Below are 22961 nucleotides of genomic sequence, written 5' to 3'. Positions count from 1 at the left end.
TGTAGTTAAAAATATGATTGCAGAGTGATATTTTTCTATTGAGGGATTAAAATATAAAGTTGAAGAACTCTTTCAGAAAGTAGAACAAAAAGATAAAGAGATGCAAAATGGGAGAAAAAGGATAAAAAATCAGAGGCTAATTTAGGACACCCAACATCTGACTAATATGAGTTCCAGAAATAGAGAACGAAGAAAAAAGAAGGGAAGAAATTATCAAAATTTCCCAGATCTGGAGGACATGAGTAAAGAGAAGATCCCAGAAGCTTTACAGAGAATAACAGATCACAGGCAAAATATCAAGAACTAAAATGGGTAAAAGACCTATATACTGAAAACTATAAAACTTTGATGAAGGAAATTGAAAATGAAACAAATAAATGGAAAGATATCCTGTGTTCATGGATTGAAAGAATTAATATTGTAAAAATGTCCATACTACCCAAAGCAATCTACAGATTTAATGCAATCCTGATCAAAATACCCATGACATTTTTCACAGAAGTAAAACAAATAATCCTAAAATTTATATGGAACCACAGAAGACCCCAAATAGCCAGAGCAATCTTGAAAAAAAGAACAAAGGTGGAGGTTTCACACTCCGTGACTTCAGACTGTACTGCAAAGCTACAGTAATCAAAACTACAAAGCTACAGTGGCATAAAAACAGACACATAGATCAATGGAACAGAATAGAGAGCCCAGAAATAAACTTATGTTCAATTAATTTATGACAAAGGAGGCAAAAATATACAGTGGGGAAAAGAAAGTCTTTTTAATAAGTGATGCCAGGAAATGGACAGCTACATGTAAAAGAATGAAATTAGAACATTTTTGCATACTGTATACCAAAATAAACTAAAAAGGATTACAGACCTAAATGTAAGACTGGAAACCATAAAACTCCCAGAAGAAAACAGGCAAAACACTCTTTGACATAAGCCATAGTAATAGTTTTGGGATCTATTGCCTCAAGCAAAGGAAACAAAAGCAAAAATAAACAAATTAAACTTAAAAGCTTTTGCACAACAAAGGAAACCATCAGCAAAATGAAAAGACAACCTACTGAATGGGAAAGATATTTGTAAATGATATGACCAATAAGGAGTTAATATCCAAAATATATAAAGAAGTCATAAAACTCAATATCAAAAAAAAAACCCAATTTAAAAATGGGCAGAAGACCTGAATAGATATTCTTGCAAAGAAGTCATAGAGATGGCCAACAGGCACATGAAAAGATGCCCAACATTGCTAATCATCAGAGAAATACAAATCAAGACCATGAGAGATCACCTCACACCTGTCAGAATGGCTGTAGTCAAAAGGACCACAAATATCCAGTGTTGGCAAGGACATGGAGAAAATGGAACCCAAGTACACTGTTGGTGGGAATGTAAATTGGTGCAGCCACTATGGAGAACAGTATGGAGGTTCCTTAAAAAACTAAAAATAGAAGTACCATATGATCCCACAATTCCACTGCTGGGTATACATCCAAAGAAAATGAAAACACTGATTCCAAAAGATATATGCACCCCAGTGTTCAGGCAGCATTATTTACAACAGCCAAGATATTGAAGCTACCTAAGTGTCCATCAGTAGATGAATGGATAAAGAAGAGGTGGCATATTTATACAATGGAATATTAGCCATAAAAAAGAATGAGATTTTGCTATTTTGAAACAACATGGGTGGACCTGGAGGGGATTATACTTAGTGAAATAAATTAGAGAAAGACAAATACTATATGTTATCACTTATATGTGGAATCTAAAACATAAAACAAGTGAATGACTATAACAAAACAGAAACAGACCTACAGATTTAGAGAACAAACTAGTGGTTTCCATTTGGGAGAGGGAAGTGGAGAGGGTTAAGGTAGGGATAGGGAATTAAGAGGTACACACTACTATGTATAAGATAAATAAGTTACAAGATATATTGTACAACACAGGGAATACAGCCAATATTTTATAATAACCTTAATGGAGTATAATTTTTAAAAATATTGAATCACTGTGTTGTACACCTGAAACTAATATTGTAAATCAACTGTACTTCAATAAAAAGTAAAATTAAATTTAAAAAAAACTAGAATGAGATCTGATGTTCAACAGCAACTCTGAAGCAGGGAGACAGTAGGACAAGGCTGTCAAAATTCTAAGGAAAGATTATTTCCAACCTAAAGTTCTAGACCTACTCATACTATCAGTCAAGGGTAAAGGAGGATAAAGTCCTGTTCAGACATACAACATCCCAAAAGATTTCCTCCCCACATCCTTTCTCCACTGAAACTAATGAGTAAGCCAGGGAGGAAAACATGAGCTTCAGGAAATGGGCTCCAACACAGTGAAGAAAAGAAGGGAATCCCCAGGAGGGTAGCTAGTCAGCAGGTATATAGCACAACCAGTCCAAGAAGGAGCTGGAGAGCAGTGGGCTCCAGGAGGGATGTCTCTAAGAAAAAATAAAAAGCAAACTGAGAGAATATCAGATGTGTTGTTTGAATATGTGGAGAAAAAATTTATACTTTGGTGAAGCATTTGGTGAAGTCCATGGAAAACCAAGCAAATAAAAAATGTGAAACATTATCAACTTAAGGAAAAACCAAAAGTTGTACAGAAAAGGAAATATAATCAGAATACACTGTTTGGATCAGTTGTATTTTTTTTTATGTACTGATTTTAGTTTATTTATGTACTGATAATGTAAACCCTAAACATTAACTAAAACATAGTGGTGAAAGATTGAAAGTTTTTTCTCTAAGATCAGAAACAAGACAAGAGTGCCCACTCTTACCATTTCTATTCAACATAGTACAGGAAGACCTAGCCAGAGCAATCAGGCAAGAAAAAGGGGGGGAAAATGCATCTAAATCAGAAAAGAAGAAGTAAAATTGCCTTTGTTTGCAGATGATATGATCTTATATATAGAAAATCCTAAAGATTTCATCAGAAAACTGTTAGACTAAATCAATGAATTCAGTAAAGTTTCAGGATACAAAATCAGCATACAGAAAATGGGTGCATTTCTATACTCTAACAACAAAATACAACAATCCCATTCACGATAGCATCAAAAACAATAAAATATTTAGGAGTGAATTTAACTAAGGAGGTGAAATATGTGTTTACTGAAAAGTACAAGACTGATGAAAGAAAGACACAAACAAATGGAAATATATCCTGTGTTCATGGATCAGAAGAATTAATATTGTTAAAATATCCATATTACCCAAAGCCATCTATAGATTTAATACATTCCCTATCAAAATTTCAATTATATTTTCCACAGAAATAGAAAAAGAATCCTAAAATTTGTACGGAATCACAAAAGATCCCAAATGGCCAAAACCATCCTGAGAAAGAAGAACACACCTGGAGGCATCATACTTTCTGATTTCAGACTATACAACAGAGCTATAGTGTTGTATGGTACTATATGAACAGTATGGTACTGGCATAAAAATAGACCCATAGATCAATAGAAGAGAACTGAGATCCCAGAAAGGGGAAAGGATAATATCTTCAATAAATGGTTCTGGAAAAACTGGATAACCCCATGAAGAATAAAAAAATTAAACCTCTGTATTATACTGCTCACAGAAGTTAATTCAAAATGGTTTAAAGACTTAAAACTTAAGAACTAAAACCATAAAACTCCTAGAAGAAAACGTAAGGGAAAAGCTCCTTGACATCAGTCTTAGAAATGATTTTTTGAATATGACACCAAAAGCACAAGTGACAACAGCAAAAATTAGTGAGACTACATCAGACTAAAAATCTCTACACAGTAAAAGAACCAGTCAACAAAATGAAAGGGCAACCTATGGAGTGGGAGAAAATATTTGCAAATTGCATGTCTGATAAGCTGTTAAGAACCAAAATATATAAAGAACTCACACAAATCAATAGTAAAAAAAAAAAAAAAAAAAAATCCAGTTAAAAAATCGGCAGAGGAACTGAACTTCTTTTCCAAAGAAGACATACAAATAACCAACAGGCACATGAAAATGTGCTCAACATCACTAATCATCAGGGAATGCAAATCAAAACCACAATGAGATATCACCTTATACCTGTCAGAATGTCTATCATCAAAAAGACAAGAAGGCTTCCCTGGTGGCGCAGTGGTTGAGAATCTGCCTGCTAATGCAGGGGACACGGGTTCGAGCCCTGGTCTGGGAAGATCCCACATGCCGCGGAGCAACTAGGCCCATGAGCCACAACTACTGAGCCTGCGCATCTGGAGCCTGTGCTCCGCAACAAGAGAGGCTGCGATAGTAAGAGGCCTGCGCACCGCGATGAAAAGTGGCCCCCGTTTGCCACAACTAGAGAAAGCCCTCGCACAGAAATGAAGACCCAACACAGCCAAAAATAAATAAATAAATAAAGCCAAGCATTTAAAAAAAAAAGACAAGAGATAACTGTTGGCAAGGATGTAGAAAAGAAGGAACCCTTGTGCACTGTTGGTGGGCATGTAAATTGGTACAGCAATTACGGAAACAGTATAACAGTATGGAGGTTCCTCAAGAAATTAAAATCAGAACCGCTATACAGTCCAGCAATCCCACTTCTTGTGTGTATATCCAAAGGAAATAAAAAAATTATCTTGAAGAAATATCTTCACTCCCATGTTCACTGCAGCACTAGTCACAGTAGCCAAGGTATGGGAACAACCTAAGTGTCCATCGAAAGGTGAATGGGTAAAGAAGATGTGATATATATAATGGAATATTATTCAGCCGTGGGAAGGAAATTCTGCCATTTGCAGCAACATGGATGGACCTTGAGGCCATTATGCTAAGTGATATAATTCACAGAAAAACAGTTACTGGATGATATCACTTATATGTGGAATCTAAAAAAGCTGAACTCACAGAAACAGAGTAGAATGGTGGTTACCAGGGGCTGGGGGTAGGGGAAAGGGGAGATAACTGGTTAAAGGGTACAAACTTCTAGATAGAAGATGAATAAGTTCTGGGGATCTAATGTACAACATGGTGATTATGCTTAATAAGACTGTATTATATACTTGAAAGTTGCTAAAAGAGTAGATCTTAAATGTTCACAACCACAAAAAAGAAATGGTTAAATATATGAGGTGATTGAGGTGTTAGCTAACGCTATGGTGGTAATCATTTTTCAATATATAAGTGAATCAAATCAACACATTATGTACCTTGGACTTACATAATGTTATATGTCAATTATATCTCAATAAAGCTGGGAAGAAAACATTAAAAACTTCAGTGTAATTATGTTGAGAAGAAGAGGGGTGGGAAAATGAGTGTGTTGGGGAGTTTAGGCTGTGTAGGAGAATAAAACCTGCATCTTCCATGGTGGGAAGTCAGTTGACAGTCTCTGAGGCTGAAAAAAAAATCAAGAAATAGCAGTAAGAACAAGTAATTTAGAAGTGTGAGGGTGAGTTCCAGAAGAAACAGCTAAAATATTACCTCCAGGGAGAGAAAATTAGTGGTGGGGAAAGAAAACTGTTGTTTTTCCTGTTACGCCTAGCAGTACTATTTGACTTTTTAAGATATTTCATATATTTGATAAAAATAAACAAACTAATTCAAAGTAAAATGCATGCTATTTATTTTTAGCACTACTGTTTCATTTATTAAAGAGCTCTGCATTCTTTTTGACCGTGTGCTAATTTTGAAACCTCAAGGTTTTTCTTTATCTCAGGGCTCACCATTCTTTAATCTCATGTTCTAGCCTGCACTCAGGGTGAGAATTAAATATAGCCAGAGTGCATTCATCTCTGTCATTCATTTAAGCAGTAAGAGGGCTGAAGAGTTCATACAAAGACCATCAAGTACCAGGACATGGGCAACCTATGTCATTTCCCTCTTACAACCATTTGCTTGAAGAGGGGTCAACTGAGAGCCATAAAGATGTGGCTGAGATGTGATAGGAAGGAACCAGCACCGCTCAGTTTGGAGAAGGGACGCATGAGGCATGACTTCATCGTTTGCAACTATACAAAAGATGGTTTCCAGCTGCTTTGGATTTTCTGAGGAGGAAGTGAGGAAGTGGAATCACAGCGGAGCCTAAGGAATGTAGGTAGGAGACAGATGAGTTTCCTAACCCTGAGAAGAGCCGCCGAGGACCTGTTCCTCAGAGCAAAGAGCTTCCATTTTCTTTGAGACTGGAAAGATGAATCTCACAGCTTCCCCACAGTCATCACAATCCCATCTTGCAGTAGTTTTGCTGAAAGAAATATCAGGAAAGGACAAGGTCTCTGCAGGGACACACCATGCTCCTTTGCTCAGGACCAGGTTGGCACTGGAGGCCATCCATCCATCCTGTGCAGCCCAGTCCTTGTCCAGGAGCCATAGCACAAAATGAATTTTCCATACTGTTGAAGAGTTCTCAATGAGCACTAGGCTGGATCTAACTGGAGCTAAAACGTGCCTCTAGGACCCCGAAGTTGCTGGATTCGACTTATGCTCTACGGTCCCAGCAGATAGTAGTTGCAAAACAGCACATACGTACCATGACCCAGAGGAGCTACAGACTTGGATGAATGGAACCATTAAATGCTTTGTCCAGTGACTTGAGCTGATGCAGTGTCCTGGGGCCCTGGCTCCACTGCACAGGGCCAGGCACCTTTAGCACTCAGCAGCCACAAGTTTAAAAGTAGGGGAGCTAGGCGTGTGGGGCGCATCCTCGAGTCTCCTGCTCTCTCACACTGCCCGGGGTCTTCCTACTGCCACCACCCCCAGAACCCAGTGGAAGAGGCTCAGCGTGCAGTACTCCCTAGAGACAGAGGCACAGGCCTGACGGGAGGCCCTAGCATCCTCACAAGCCCATCACTGAGCTGCCCAATACACCCCTCGCTGCACTGCAGTCCCGAACGCCAATTCTCAAAATATGGTGAAGTCTCAGTTTCAGCTTCACCAGGTGTAATCAGAGCCTCTTCCTGAAGGCAGTTTTTGCTGGTTGTGAAGGTAACAGAGGTGAAGGCCCCAGCCACATGCATAGCGGAGGAGGGCTGATAAGGTGATGTTACCTTTGAACATGGAAAAAAGGTCTAGGGAGAGAAAGTGGGGACTCCAAGACCCTCCACTGATTGACCTTTCCCTGTGGGGTGGCATTATAGTTCTCAGGGTGGGTATCGAGTGACTCCTGGCTCCACAAGCTAGCCTTCTTTTCAGGTTTTCTCTCTCACGTGGTAACTCAGCTTCTGGAATGTCTACATCTTCTTCCAGCCAAGCCCTGGAGCGGCTGGAGCCATCACTGGGATGCAACATGGATAAGGGCAGTCCAGACAGTGCAGACACTCCTCTGCCTGAAATGGTTAATCCCATCCCAGCAAAGCCTTGGCAATCAGGTGCCTAACCCCAAACTTCAGTACCTGGAGGACCAGCCCCCAAGGCCCAGTTCACAGTGGCCTGTGAATCCTTTGTTTCCCTACCAGATGGAAAGCAGGTGCTGCCTTCTTCTCTCTGCATCCCCTCTTGAGCACCATAATATGTTCTAAGGCACATAAATCTCCTAAATGGGAAAGTAAACATTCTTCCTTTTTAAAAAAAGAATGAGGAAAAGGAAAAAAAAGTGTCAGATTTTCCTGGCTGTGCTACTTTTCTAGTTTATCAGATCTAAATGAATTCATATCAGCAATAGCTTCCCTGGTATTTCCTATTTTCAACAATATTGAGTTGAAACACACATCGCCCTTTTTGTGGCACAACTGGATTGCAGTTATTCTGCTCGCAATATTACTTTCATATTCTCTATTCCTTCCTGGATGATTTAAGTAACAGCAAAATACGGCTGTTGCCAACTCTTGAAACATTTCTGGACAATTTCCTTTTCTTCCCTCAAAACCTAGATTCTTGTCAAAACCTTAATTCATAGTGACTTATTAGCAACCAGAGCAAGTTGTAGAATAATCCATTATGAAGAAAGCAAGCTTCACTTGGAATCAGTGAAGTGGCTTTTCGGAAAGGGCCTCATTTTCTAGAACTGGCATCAGAGTGTCGGGGGAGGGGTTGCATCAGCCCTCCCTCCTTTGTTTTATCTTTCAGGCTTGGGTAGGGGATATGCCCATTCTGTTCTTTTTCACTTTTTTTCCTGCCTGTGAAACTGACTTTTGCATTCTTGAGAGCTGTGTCATGAAGTCCGGTAAATGATTCATAGTGAAGTGACCTTTACAGAGCAGAGCAGAAATCAGCTGGGTTTCAGGAGCTTGGAGCTGTGTGAAAGCCAGAACGTTTCCTCCCTTCGCTGTAAGCTGGTTCCTCTCTGGCTGCCAATCCTGGTCATGTGATTTGGTGGTGATTTTAATCACCGAGCTAATACTGGCAATATTTACAGATGCACGTGTGTAATTTAAACCTTGGGGATTATTATATAATTAAACTTCTGAAAATGAAATCAATACGCAATTTAATGGATTGGTGGAGGTGGTAGGCGTGGTAAAGAGGAAAACTTGTTTAACTCATCAGTATTTTTTTTTTAATTTTCTGTTCCATGTTTGTAACATTGAGCGCCACCAAATGGAATTAACTTCGTCCAAGAAATCATTTAACCTTAGCTACCAAGGAGTGTAAAAAACTTGCCAAATGCGGATGTCATCCCTGCTTTCTAAATTGTTAGTACCACAGATGATTTGAACCAGAGAGAAGTTTCTCGTTTCTTTCTAAATAGTGTTTTTTAAATGCTGTCTTTTTTTCTCCTGTTCCCAGAAATAAAAATGACCCTCCTGATCGCCCGATCCTTTCATCTCTCTCCATTCTTTTCTGCTACCATCAGGGAACAGTTGTCAAAGGGTCATTTTTAATCACTGTGGTGAGGATGCCAAGAGCCGTTCTCATGTACATCTATAACACTCTGAAAGAGAAGGTAAGGCAGCACCCTAAAACAGAGTGCGCTCCGTGTTTGGGTTACAGAAAAGTTAATCGCTGGAAAACTACACTGGGTCCTGGGACAGGAATGTGACCTGTGCCAGTGGCCGTTCAGAAAGCTCCAGTGTTCTTCAGGTCCCATCCCCCCACCCCCAGCAATCTTTTTGTCCCGGTCCCTGTTTTGTTCATAGCTTTGTTTGTTGGATTTTCTCCAATGTGGTGGCAGAGGTGGGGTGGAGAGGGCATAGCTCTGAGTTTGCTGGTTTTCCTTCTTATTTAAATGCTGAAAAAATGGGAGGAATTCTTAACATGCAACTTAAGCAAGTTTTTACGGACATTTATCATGCTTTATTTTTTAAAGAAAGAAAAATACACTATAAGATAAGAATAATGTTTGTTTGTTTCTGTTTTAATGCTAAAATATTCCCCACCTTTTGTGTTTCCTGGAGGGTGACCTGGGAAGTTGCTGGTGTGTGTGTGTGTGTGTGTGTGCGCGCGCGCGCGCGTGCACACACACGCACGTGCTTGATAGTTAGAAATGGGCAAGCTGACCTCAATCTCAGCTCCAAAGACAGAAAACTGTGGAGCTTTTGTGCCTGGGGTTTTTTCTCCTCCCTGGTTTTTATTTCCATGCACATTTGGTTATGAATGGCAGTGGAAACCAAAACACCAGGAAAACAGCTGTTCTCATGGTATTTCTGGCCTGCCAAACAAGGGAAGGTTGGATTTTCCCCAACTTTTCTGTTCTCACACAATGTTAATCTCGACCCCATCCCCACCTCAGCGTTGGTGACTTGGTCAGAGTTTCTCAAACGTACATGAGTCCAACCTTTTGGGTATACGTGTGTGCTCTTAGTTAATTGGGGAAGTTTTACATGTGGGTTCATAATTATACTTTAGAATTGTTTTTGTTTGCTCTTTTAAGCAGAAATCTGAATTGTTGATATTTAAGTCTGTAATCAAGATTTAAGATTAGTATATTAATTAGGAACAATTGATTGAATTTCACATAAAATTATCTAGCTTCCTCATCTTGAAATGCGTGCTAAACCGTTGCCCCTGATCAGAGAGTATTTTCTTGTATTTCTGTTGAAGCACTGCTTAGCTACATGTCTGTGACTTAAAGAAGCATTTGCACATCCAGGACAAATCAAGCTACTCCGGCTCTTGCATTTTGAAATTGATCCTTCAATCTTAGGAAACTTGGGAGAAGGATTTCTTGAAGAACAGAGCAGCTTTTTTATTTTAAATATATTCATATAGTTTATATATATTAAATATATTCATATTTAGGTATTATAGGTATATGTATGCATTAGTAATAGATACTCACAAATTAATGAGCAGCAGGGGACTAACTATCTCCCCTAGAGCTAGACACCTTAAATTCTTTGGGGAAACAGCCTCCATAAATCTGAAAGAGAAGTTACTGGTTCATCCTCTCCGGCAGAGGTCTAAAAGGTTATTTATTACTCGCCAGATCCCATAAGGACTAAGGGGCCAAACTCCCTTTTAGTGGTGTCACTGTTGGAGAAATGTGTCCTTTCTTAGGTTAAAAAAAAATGGTCTTCCTAAGCAGCCTTACAGCCCCATACTGTACCTACAAGTGAAACATTTCACACGGCCACTGTGAGACCCTTCTTACATTAAGTGTCTTATTTACAACCATGGCCAGGCTGAAAAGTATCCCGGTCAAATTTCATCCAATTGAATTAACATTGAGACAAGAAAATGTCCAGGTAAGGCTGAGTTATTCCTGGGGTCCTCAAAGAGAGCTATTTCAGGATTGTTTTCAGGGATCCTCCACTCTGGGTCTGGGCACATTCAATCACCCCTCCCCGCAACAAGTTTCGTTAAATTATTCATTCCTGAGTTATACACAAGTTCAAGTTACATTTCGAAGGACTGATTTATCCCTAAAAATTTAGCCCTGAAAGGCTCACTATAGGATGTATTTCCAAAAAAATTAAACCTGACTCTTTTTACGTGAACACGTAACTAGTATCTACAGTGCATTCGCTTTATTGTCTCAGGGATGTGAATTTTTCATGAATACAGACTTTGGTTTGAAAAAGCAGAGTTTATAATTGAAGACACTTAGGGGAAGGTGAAGAGGGAAGAGAGATTGATTCTTTTTTTTTAACTAGAACCAGGAGGTCTACTTCACCTTTGCTAGTACATATGGACTAACCCATTTCCCTTTCTGCTGAAGTTAACAGCAGTCCTAACAGGTAAGCCCACAGGAGAGAAATCATGCTCATCAGCAGTAGAAATGATAATAATTAGTAGTAGGAGTAGCCTATGCAGAATAGAAGAACTTCTCTACCGAGTGAGAACTGCCGCAGTGCTTCCCCGGGTACGTGGGTCTCCAAGTAGGAACACGGTATGTTCACAGAAACTGCCTGCTTACCTCTCTCCTGTGTTGTTTCTGACACTGATCCTTTCGTTCTTAACCTGACCCCAGCAGCACGGCGCCTGGTCGAGTTGTGTGTCCCGATGCTGCTACTGCTGCTTCCGGTGTCTTGACAAATGCCTGGGCCATTTCAACCAGGTATGTCTCCTGCCACGTGCCCCAGGGACACACGGAGGGGCCTGCCAGTGGGCGTCATCTCTTAGGTCGGGGGTTGGCCAGTTTTTCTGTAAAGGCCAGATTGTGTAAAAGTTTTCAGCTTTGGGGTCATTCAGTTTGGGTCACGACTACTCAGCTCCGCCGCGGCAGCAAGAAACAGCCGTAGGCAAGGTGTAACTGGACGGGCCTGACTGTGTTCCAGTAAACTTTTACCTATGGGCACTGAAATCTGAATTTTGTATTTTTCATGTATCAAGAAATATTCTTCTTTTGAATTTTTCCAGCTATTTTTAAAATGTGAAAATTATTCTTAGCTCCGGCCAGAGGGAAGCACTCTGTGTCTGATGGATCTAGTTCCTCAGCTGTAGTTTGCAGACCTTTACCTTAGAACTTTAGGTCATTAATGCCATTCTTCAAATTCTGAAAGAAAAGTGTCTCTCTTTTCAGAAATAAAAAGAGGAGGGGGCTTTAGAAACTCTAACACAAGGCGTGTGTATCAACTGAGAGCTAATTTTCAATGTCTTCTCCAAGAACTATAATTTTCCTGAAATAGGAAAAGAATTGCCTCCCTAATTTTTACATATTTTGCCAGCCTTTCCCTTTCAAGCTATAAATACTCCTTTGAAAATCAGAAAACTTGCATACTGTGATTGTTTGAATTTCGGATTTTTTTTCTCCTGAGTCTTTCAAACTGATGGAAATTTAAATATATGTTTTATTTTTCTGTAGATAATTTAGGAAATTTTAATAACCCTTAGTAAAATTTACACAAAGCATTATTTTTATAAGTCAGCAGGCTGTTTTATACTTTGTCTCACTTAGAAAAGTACTTCCTATTATTGCCCCTCTTCCCAATAAATATGCCAGTAGCAGTAAAGGGACTAATGAGGCCATCTATGTTTAATGTCTTGTAAGTGGCATTAAGAATATCTTTCATTGTTCTGGGGAGACTGTAGTCGTCTTGTTGTAAAACCCTATATTTAAGGCTCTTCTTAAGAATCTTGGAATACATTTTAGAGTGTATTTAGTTTTCACTTGGATCACTTCAAGCCAGTATGTATAAAACACAGTAAAATACCACAGCACCTTCAGAATGGTGGGTCCTGTAGCAAAGTCAGGCCAAACCCTATGAGTGTTTTGTCGCAGTGTAATATGCCAGCCTCTCTCTCCTAGAACTCTGTGCACATATCCAGATACCAACTTATTCCACAAAGATTTTGAGATGCATTACAAAAAAGTACTGTGATAAAATACACTTACATGAAAATCAAGCTAAGAAACATATAGACAGATGAGAAAGACAAAAGCAGTGGGACCGTTGATATACTAATATGTTGGCCACATAGCCCTTTAAGAACTGAAGGTTGAGTTGCAGTGCCCTCATTGTATTATGTAAATTCACGTTCTTTCCATGTCCCTCGTTCACTGCCCCATGGAAGCCTAGGGGCTCCCTGTGGGTGCGGCAGGGACCACCACTCAGGAGGGGGAAGAAATGGGTGAGGAGGAGGAAAGGTGGGTTCTGGGCCCATAGCACCACCACCACCACCACCACCATCACCACCACCAGCAACACCACCAGCACCACCGGCACCAGCACCAGCACCACCACCAGCACCAGCACCAGCACCAGCACCACCAACAGCAACAACAGCAACACCATCACCACCACCACCACCACCACCACCACCACCAATACCACCACCACCACCAGCGCCAGCAACACCACCAGCACCAGCAACACCACCAGCAACACCATCACTAGCACCACCACCACCAGCAAAACCACCAACAACACCATCACCAGCACCATTACCACCATCACCAGTACCACCACCACCAGCAAAACCACCAACACCACCAGCACCAGCACCACCAGCACCACCACCAGCAAAACCACCAACGCCATCACCAGCACCATTACCACCACCACCACCACACCATCACCACAACCACCACCAGCAGCAACACCATCACCAGCACCATCACCAGCACCACCACCACCAGCCTCACCAGCACCAGCACGAGCAACACCACCAGCACCACCAGCACCAGCACCATCACCAGCACCACCACCACCATCACCAAGACCACCACAACCAGCCTCACCAGCACCAGTACCACCACCAGCACCAGTAACACCATCAGCACCACCAGCACCAGCACCGCCACCACCAGCACTGCCACCACCACCAGCACCACCACCACCACCACCACCACCACAGCCAGTACCAGCACCACCACCAGCACCAGCAACACCATCACCAGCACCATCACCAGCACCACCAGCACCACCACCAGCACCCACCCCTGCCTTGCAACCAGAGCAGCTCCACTTTTATCTGGTTTAGGAGTGGGATTCCACTGAAGGTTTCATTTAAAGACAGGCTCTGCTGCTTGAACATGTTTGAAAGTCACTGTCTCATACCATGTTCATGTTTGTTTTCGCTGCCCTCTTATCCTAAGGGATGTGTTTGCTGCATTCTGAAGTTTCAGCACCTTACATTAGCCCAGTACCTTTTCTTTGGGGAGTTCAAAATGTTTCCAAGATCCTAAGTAGTGTTAGATTTAATCACACTATAATTACCATTATAAAGGGGAGGAATCCTTATAACAGATTTACAGTGGGAATGGTTGTCCCTGAATCACAGGAAGGCTCAGCGAGCCTCGAGGATCCAGCTCATAGTGAATCAGTGCTGCAAACAGGGATAGGTCTTCTGGATTCTGTTCATGGTGCCCGTGCACTAGGCCTGGGCCTAAACCAGCTGTCGGGGCAGCTTTAACGTGGGGTGACTCCTACAGGACTAGGCACTGCCAGCTGATGTGGACACCACTGGGAGGCCTAAGGCTTAGGAGATTGAGAAAGAAGAGAAGGAAGGATGGAGAAGAAAGAAAGAATGCCGTGACTATTGGTGGGGAGGGAAAGGTCACCTCTAGTCTAAATCAACTACTGGAAAGCAGCGTGAACTAAAGATTTGTAAGAATAAAGATAGTTGTTGTATAATGGTAGTCAAAGCTATTGTTGATCTCATTTGGCAGTAGACAAAGGAAAGTGAGCTCAAAGTGAGGGAAGGAATTTAGATTAGCCTCTTGAAAAATGTCCTGGCACGGGAATGAGTTGCTAGGAAAAGGTTTGCTCTGGAAATCAGATTCATAAGAGTTGAGGCTTATTTTTTATTTTGCTAGTTTTGTGCAGAAGGAGCTGGGAAATGCTAGAAGAGTATGAGATCCATTTGTTACCAACAGAACCCAGATGCTCTTCTTTACTTAAGATCAAGTAGCCCGCTGTGTTTCAGCATTGCTGCTTAAAAGCCTAATCCGTCTTCACGGGTCCTGGGAGGGAGGGAGGCTGGTGGCAGTTGCCACATTTGTCGACACCCAGCCTAAGGCTAAGCGGTAATTCACTTGCGGGGTGGGGGATGAAATCCCACATCCCATCATTTTTCATGACTTGTCTCTCTACATCATAAATACCGAATGTGTAGATAGCTGAAAATATTATGTGTGTACACCTCACACGTTTATTTATCCAACATCTATTTGTTTATGCTGTATTCAAGCCATTTGAACCAGGTTAATGGGGGAGGGGACTGTGGTGAAACAGAGTCAATATAAAGCAAGCCAGGCCTTCAAGGAGCTGACAAGCTAGCGTGGGGAATGAGGAAGATCATGAGGCGCTTGCATGAGACGTTTAAAGAGCAACATGTGCTGGAATGAGGACTGCCAAGTTCAGAAGAGGGGAGTCGGTATGGGGAGGTACTGATGATTAGGAGAGCTTGCACAGAAGAGGTTGGATTTGTCAGGCGTGAGCATAGAGCACCACCGGAGGTCACCGGCTGATAGCGACAACAACAGCCATGGCCTCCTGGCACTCACTGTATGGCCAGTTGTGTGCTCAGCACTTCCCCTGCATTGGATCAGTTTTGAGTTTTAACTGCAGCCCCCTGAGCTAGTTATCTCCAATTTATAGGTGAGGAAGCCGAGGCTTAGAGAGGGCGCATAGTTAGTTAGTGGCATAACTAGCATCTGAATCCATATCTGCCTTGCCTCTGGGACCCAAGCCCATACTTACTGTGCATTTTGAAGCAGTCAGAGCGGGAGTCACACCCACTGTCTGGGGTGGATCGCTTGAGCGCCTGCCCAAGCCAGAGTCCAGACAAGTCAGTTGCTGGCTGTTGAGCAAGCCTGGCTTCAGACAGACTTTTGTAGAGGAGGACAGGAAAGGTGTGGGGACAGTGAAGGCGTCGAAGGCTGCATCGTGCAGAAAAGGCTAGTCAGGGCGGTCTGAGCCCACCTCCTCCCCTCAGGCAAGTCTGTGTCAAAGCTTCTGGGAGGCCAACTGGCCTGGGTGTTCTCAGAGATTTTCAGACGAGGAGATCCTGCAGCCTCCCCGCCCCCCAGCACTTCCCAGGAGCCCGACTGAGAAGTCCCCTCATGGGAATCTGGAGGCTAATCCTTCGGCAGAAACCGCCTGCCCCTTATTCTTTCGGTCCACGCACGGTTCCTCGTGGAAATGTCTCCCTGAGTGCATGTCTTGTTCATGGAGGACACAGATGTCTGTCCCAGAGCTGATGGTGGCTTTAGGTCAGTGTTCCTCTAGGTTTGAAACCCACTGGTGGGCCACAGGACTCTTCCTGATGATTCCAAACTGACTGAATATTCCAGAGTGTTCTTTCTTCAATTCTTACAGGCAAATTCATTCTTCTTCAATTCATGGATTTTCATTTTCGCATACAACTAAAGGCTTTTTACCAATCAATAAAGTGCATAGTGTGTTACTTAAAGCTTACGGAAATGTGTCATTTATGAACCAACATTGATGTTTTACTTGGTTTCCTGAGGACTCAAATTCGTAATTCTGTTAAGATGCCTCTGACTGCCAGGGCGATGCCTGGTGACCATGCAATGCTTGTGAATGAGCCCAGGCAGAGCTGGGATTTTGCAGACTGGGGAGGGAACCCTTTGCTATGAGTGCCACCAGAGTCGCCTTGGGTTGGCTGTGTTATTCAACTGCAGTTATACTTGCCTTGTTTACCACCTCACTTCTGGTGCGTATTTGGCTCTTGTTTAATGTGTTGTACTTTTATCATGGTGAGCATTGCGTTCCTTTTCAATTCTTCCTTCTTCCAGCAGAAGTGGGAATGGGTATAGGAAGTGAGCTGTGGGCTGAGGTCACACAAGTTTGAGAACGACGATTTCCATTCCGTCTCCTGGGAGGAGCTCTTAGGTAAAGGCGACCCCTAGTCAGGTGTGGCAGCAGTTGGCTTCTGCCGTCTTTGTGGAACTTGGGTAAATCCCTCCGCCTTACTGAGCTTCTAAAGAAGACGATCAGCTTAAATGATCTGAGGTCCTCGTGGGGCGTGCTCAGCCTTGCCGTGGTGCCGGCCGAGGGCTGGGGCACACGGGTACCGTGTTGCCGCATCATATCCGTGACACGCTTGGTGCGGGACGTGGGGCAGGATGTGTCCTCCCACTGTGTCCTGAATGGCAGGATCTGTTTTTATTTTTAATGTTGGTTTTCTTATCCATGTTGAGGACTTACCTGGGGATCACAAAGGTTAATGATGCTTTATGTTGCCCAGATCTCAAGCCTCCAGAATCTTTGTTGAGTGGACTGAGAATATGAGTGGACCGCTATCTGCATCCCCTTACAGCGATTCTCCCAACACTGCTGCTGTAGTGACAGCAATAAGTACATTGAACTGGTGATGAGATGCTGGTAAAATGCCAGTCAGCTCGGTCATTCTCAACAGCGGAGGGTACTGTGTCGCAGCTTTCACCTCCCATTTCTGCCGTGGGCCATTACGCAGGGTAGCTGGGTGCCCAGTGGATCGCTGCTGTGTCTCCTGGTCAGATCTGCCTTCATGCAGCCCATCAGGCTTCCAGCCTGCTCTATTGTAGCGTCCGTCTAGATACGAGATACCAAGAAATGCATAGATTATTGCCTCTTGGCATTTGATTTGAAATGCCCATAGCTTCCTGGCTTCCTAACTAACAAATATACTGGTCAGAAAGGCTCCAGATAATCTCGTCGAGTCCAGCGCAGAGAAAAACTTGCCGCTACTAGGAAAATATACACATCTCTCCCCTCCCTGCTTCATAGCCCACCCCGACACCCCAGCCCACACTGCCTGCCAGTGCTTGTTTTTCAGGGCACGTAAAGTCGGTCTCTGTCTTCTAAGCCTTTGTGGCAGACTTGACTCTGTAATATCCCAAAGCCTTCTCTCCCCCCTCCACTTCCTTTGCAGTTAGCTCGACTTCAATGCTTCTCTTTCTCACAGTCCATCAGGAGCAAAGGCACTGGGTAACTTTTCCTTGTCTGATTTTGGTTCATCGTCAGCCAGCTGGCAGACCTCCAGGGACTCCTCTCCTCTCCCCAGAAAAATGTGTGCAGCTCAGAAAAGAAAAGTCATGAATATTGTGCAATTTCTCGAACTCGATTATGAAAATGATATAAAGGTTCTTAAGAGGACAGAGTTCTTGGGGTAGTTGACATTGCCTCATCACAGAGCATGCAGACAGCTGTTCTTTGCATGACAGCGGCGGTTCCGAATTCTCCTGCCCCCCACCGACTGGCTTAGAGCTATTCTGGGGCAGCCAGCTGATGCTGAGAGCCCCGGAGAGATGCCTCCGTGTGTGCATGTTGTAGGAGAAGCTCGCATGTGTGTCAATATGATCGTTTACATTAGAGCCCATTTCTAGATGATGGTAATCCTCACAGCCCAGCTGCTTTGTGGCAAATGCTCCTGTCCTGACTTTAGATAGAAAGGAATTGAGACGCCTATTTGTCAGAGACCCCAGGCTGTCTGGGAGAAAACCAACTGTATCCTCCTGTTTCCTGGTGCGTGGCTCAGGAGCTACTGGGCTCAGCGCTGTGGCTTTATGTGGCTTCCTGGGGAGCAGCCTCTCTGGAGCCCGGCTCCCACCTGCTGTGGGTGTGTTGCAAGGCTTGGGGCTCAAGAGGGGGAGCTCAAGCTCACTTCTATACCCTACAGCCCTCTGCCCTAAATGGGCCTCAGCAGCCTCTCCTCCTTCTGGGCAGCTGCCATCCGTCCTTTCTGACCTGAAATTCTTCTACCTTCTCGGAGAAACAGTTAATGTTTGTCGAATGAATGATTGCCCCACTATAGGGAAGGGAGGGTGAGTTTTGCAAGGGGCCCTCAGCTAATCAGAAAACCTCTTGGGAGGCAACTGTTAGGCTCCTCAAGACAGGAATTCCTACCACTTATTGGCCACTTCTGTGCAGCAAGCACCAGGCTAACTGCTTTACATGTATTAACTCCCTTCATCCTCACAAATAATCCTGTGAGAAAGGTACAATCGTTACCCTTTTTCTTGTTTTGATAGATGATGACACTTAGGTTCAGAGAGGTTAAGTAGCAACCTGCTCCAGGTTAGACAGGAGGAAAGTAACAGAGTTGAGTGTTAAGGTTTGGGAGCCATAATAAGTCATCCCCTATTCCTCATAAAGTTCTGAACAACTGAGAGACCCAAGAGACAGCAGGTGAAGATTAAAAATATCACCTTGAGTACCTAATGGCCGGGTTGGAAAATACAGTGTAGGAGCAGCTTATTAAAGTTTTCAGCCTTGAAATGGAGAGACCAACTCACCCTGTCCCAGGCCCAGCCAACAATGTAGACCTGCCCCTGGGGTCTCCCCTGCAAACTCAGCTGAGAAGCTGAGGAGGTGTGTCCTCAGTGCTAGGTAGATCCCAAAGACAGTGGCAAAGTGCTGAGCCAGCCTGTGCTCTGCTCTTCCCTCCAAACTCACCCTTAAGTCCTTCAAGTCATCTACCTCCTCTGGGAACGAATGGCCATGGAAATACAAACACAGGGTTACCTCCACCAGGATTTAAAACCAGGTCTTTACCAGTCCACCAGGGTACCCCTTCCCCAGGGAGGAACTCAGACCCCAGAACTTAAGAGATCATGGAAGCCCTGCCCCTCATTACAGCAGAATCTGGGGTCCAGAGGGCTTGAGTGCTTCAACCAGGCTTACACAGTGGGCGGGGCTCTCTCTGATTCTCCTCTTCTCTACCTCGCATCTTCTCTCCCCCCACCCTCCCGAGCTTCACTGAGACACTGGGGACAAACAAGTATGTCACAGTACACAGAATGTCGATGAGAGCTGCCCCGGCTCACCTCATAAAAAGAACTATACGTAGATCACCCCACTCCCTTGGGCAACATGGAAGTCAGGGCCCATGCTCACAGGGCAGAGGGTGGGGAATGCTTGGATCTGGGAAGGATGGGATCGCACCTCTTATTAATGGTACCATTCCTCCAGCTTCCTTCTCCAAGCACCCTCCCTTCTTACACCTTAGCGCTCCCCTTCTTCTGGAAGATGTTTGTCCACCTCTTATGAGAGCTCTTCCTTCCTCCCCCTCCTCCCTCTCTGGACCTGGACCCTCTGTTCATTTCCCAGCAGTGTGATGGAATGGGAAGAAGGCAGACAGGTCAGGGTTTGGATCATAGCTTCTCCACTTACTGTGTGACATTGGGCAGGTCACTTCACCTCTCTTACTTAGCCTTGGTTTCCCCATATATAAAGCAAAGTTCTTAACACCTACCTCATAGGCAGCTGAGAGGGTTAATTAAACTAATACACATAAACATGGTGTGGTGTCTGGCTCTTAGTATTGCTCCATAAATGTTCGTTTCTTCTGTGAGGGGAAGGAGAGGCCTAGTTATTCACCACATACTGGAAGTCTACCATGTACCAGACAAATTGGGTATAACAATGCCTGTCTCCCAAGATTATTATAAATAATTAAAGAGATAATGTTTGCAAAACTCTTGCTTTTATGCCTAGCATGTTGAGGTATGTGCTGAATAAATGGGAGTCATTATCATTACCAACCCACTAAGTGTACAAGCTCTGATTCTATCCTGTGCACTTAGAGCAATGCTGGGTTCCTGGGGTTATTATTCAGCTAGGGGTCTATCAGCATCCACAGGGAACTTCTCCAAGAACACCTTTCCTTCCCCACTGCCCTCAGCCAGAGTCACCACACTCATGACTTGTTGGGGGGAGTTGAATTGCTAAGAGCAGCCCTTCTGGTCCTTGCAGTCCAGGGAACTTAATGACTAAGTTTCCCCTCACAAAGGATGATGGTGAGGGAAAGCCAGTACTCAAATCCAAACCCAGGACCAGAAAATGACTGTGGCCCGAGGTTAAGGAAACATCCCCTGCATAGCACATCGGTTTGGCCCCCGCTTTTCTGCATCTAGCATTCATTTTCTTCCTCGTCACTCCCATTCTCAAGGGTAGTTGTGCCACAACCTAGGGAGGATGACTGGGACTGTCTCCAACAACATTGGTTCAAAAGGTCATCTGATCCAAGGAATCGCCATTTGCTTATCTGTAAGACTCCTCTCATAAGTCTGAGCTCCATGCAGGACATCAAGCAAACCCTAATTTTCTTTGTCCTTCCCTTCCTGTCATGACATGCTCTAGGTATGCTGCAAATGTGCTGAGGGAGATTGCCTGTGTGTTTAACTTTCTATGAAAACTATCTTTGGGGTCACCAGTTGCCCCAGAAGTGAGGAAGCAGGTGACCCATGAAAACACTGTGCTCTGATGGACAGTGTTCCACGTGGGGCTGAGGCAGCTGCCCATTGGCTTCTCCTGTGTTCTTCTCATCCACAGCCTAGTGTCCGCTGTGGACGCCATGCTTACCACCGACGCTGGCCCATCATCTGTGATGGCAGCCAGGGTGGGGGCCGGGTGGGGGGTTGGTTCAAATGGAAGTGCTTAAGAAATGGAAAGACTGTAGATTAGTTTCGACATTTCCCAAATTCATTTAGTGTGGGAAATGAAATTAAACCATTAAATAGCTCCTACCCCAAATCTAATCTTCCTTATCATGGAGAGCAGGTTTCTTCATGTCATTTCTCTTTATCTGCATCTGCTTCTGGAACAGAGTCATTGTCAGAGTGGCCACCTCTGAAGCCCATGCTTCATCCCCTTCCATCCCCTTCTAAGCAAGACACTGTGAATACGGTCCTCAGCTGTCGCTCCCCAGTTGTCTTTGTCTTAGACATTAGACTTGTTGGGAGAAGGTAGTGATTGTTGGCCAGAGACTAGAGAATGCATTCATAAAAATGTTTTTAAAAAAAAAGGAAGGCGGTGTGAGTCACAGTGGTCAAGGGAATAAAAGCCACTTTGATGCAGCGGCTGCGGATTCCATGTTCTGCTCAAAGCTAGAGTCTGACAGTGCTCTGTGCTGCCACTGCCTGAGTCTCATCTCTGACCGACTTCCACCCAGATGTGCGCCTCATCCACAATCTCAGATGTGCAAGAAATACTTTATCATGTCTCTCAACCTAATTTCTGTCTGTGAACTCCCATTCCACTGGATTGGCAAAAAGTTTAATCCATTATTCTCGGGCTGTCCCCCCATGGGGTTATATGAGGTGTCAGGTAGCCCCAGGCGTCAGTACACACAGGTTGCCCTTGAGACATCCATCTTCCCATCTTCATGGCTCCTTCAAGCTCTGCTTGGGAAGCAGGAGTCTTTTGGAAGGCCGCCTATGGCCCTGTCTGCCTAGATGTGCTAGTGGTAGGGTAACCAACCCTCCTGCTTTGTCTGGGACTGTTCTGGTTTTAGCAATGAAAGCCCCCCACGTCTCTGGAACCCCCTCACTTCCTGGCAAACTCAGACCCTAGGCGTGGGCACTCGCCTTTAGAGTCTTGCCACTGTTCCGTGCTCTGCTTAAAAAAAAGCAGAGCTGGATGCCTGGTCAGGACCCACAGATCTCTTCCCCCGCTTCTTTCCCCAGTGCAGGGGAGTCTCATTTTCTAATCCGGGGGTGGAGGAAGACCTGCACACCCACCTGTTGCTCCCAGACTCGGATCATATTGGGAAACCCCTTCCTTCACCTTCTCCACTGGTAGGAAGGGCCTGAAGAGCTTAAAATTTTAGAAATCAAAAGCCAGTAAGAATTGCAGACTGGGTGTCTTCTCCTGCACACCCCCCCAGCTCCCTCCCCTCACCTGGGGGAATGGGCCCTCCCAGTCCTGCGGGAATGAGGTGGGCAGAGAGGCAAGAAAGGAGGAAATACATGAGGGAAGCGAAACAGAAGTCAGGATAGCAAAGTGAACGATCACACACACACTGGGGATAGCTGGACAGTCCTCCTTCAGTTTAGAGTCTCATCTCTATAGACATTTCAGAAACGAGGTCTGTGACAAATAGGAGAGGAAGTGACTAAGAATTTTGGCTCCGTTAGCATTCTTATCTAGGCAGGACTAGAAAGTTCCTAAAAGTTTCAGCAAGTGGATCCAGTCTTTGATGCTCTTCAAATGGTTTCATCTTCCCCCTCCTTTTGCCTTTTATAGAAGGCCTCAGCTGGCATAGGGGTGAGGCAGAGAGAAGCATTTGCTAGACTTGCATTCATCTAAGCAGTGAGACAGCTGAGGCCAGATGACTTCATGAGGATGAATCTCAGTGGGGGTGAGAAGGGCCCTCTGGGCCTGCTGGCCATGCCCACGTCTTGCCTCCATCAAGGCAGCAACAAAGGAACTTCCTGAGATGCAAGAAC

General features: G+C 44.1%; 1 protein-coding gene across 4 annotated transcripts in view; it reads left to right on the top strand.

The window, feature by feature from the left end:
• SLC44A3 (solute carrier family 44 member 3) overlaps positions 1-22961 on the top strand; it is a gene marked incomplete at its 5' end in the record, with an annotated part of 78968 nt that overhangs the window by 42537 nt on the left and 13470 nt on the right. For 2 of the 4 annotated variants that reach the window (XM_082660945.1, XM_082660943.1), the window contains 2 exons: positions 8693-8849; positions 11319-11402. In XM_082660945.1, the coding sequence (XP_082517071.1) occupies positions 8693-8849; positions 11319-11402 (241 nt within the window). Of the gene's footprint in view, positions 1-8692; positions 8850-11315; positions 11403-22961 lie in introns of all 4 variants that reach the window. The other 2 variants (XM_082660942.1, XM_082660944.1) reach the window with 1 other exon arrangement.

The sequence above is a fragment of the Grampus griseus genome (genome assembly GCF_964374135.1).
Source record: "Grampus griseus genome assembly, chromosome: 1".
In the NCBI taxonomy this organism is placed as follows: Eukaryota; Metazoa; Chordata; class Mammalia; order Artiodactyla; family Delphinidae; genus Grampus; species Grampus griseus.
Note: the sequence above shows the minus strand (reverse complement) of the source record. Positions and strands in the feature narration are given on the sequence as shown.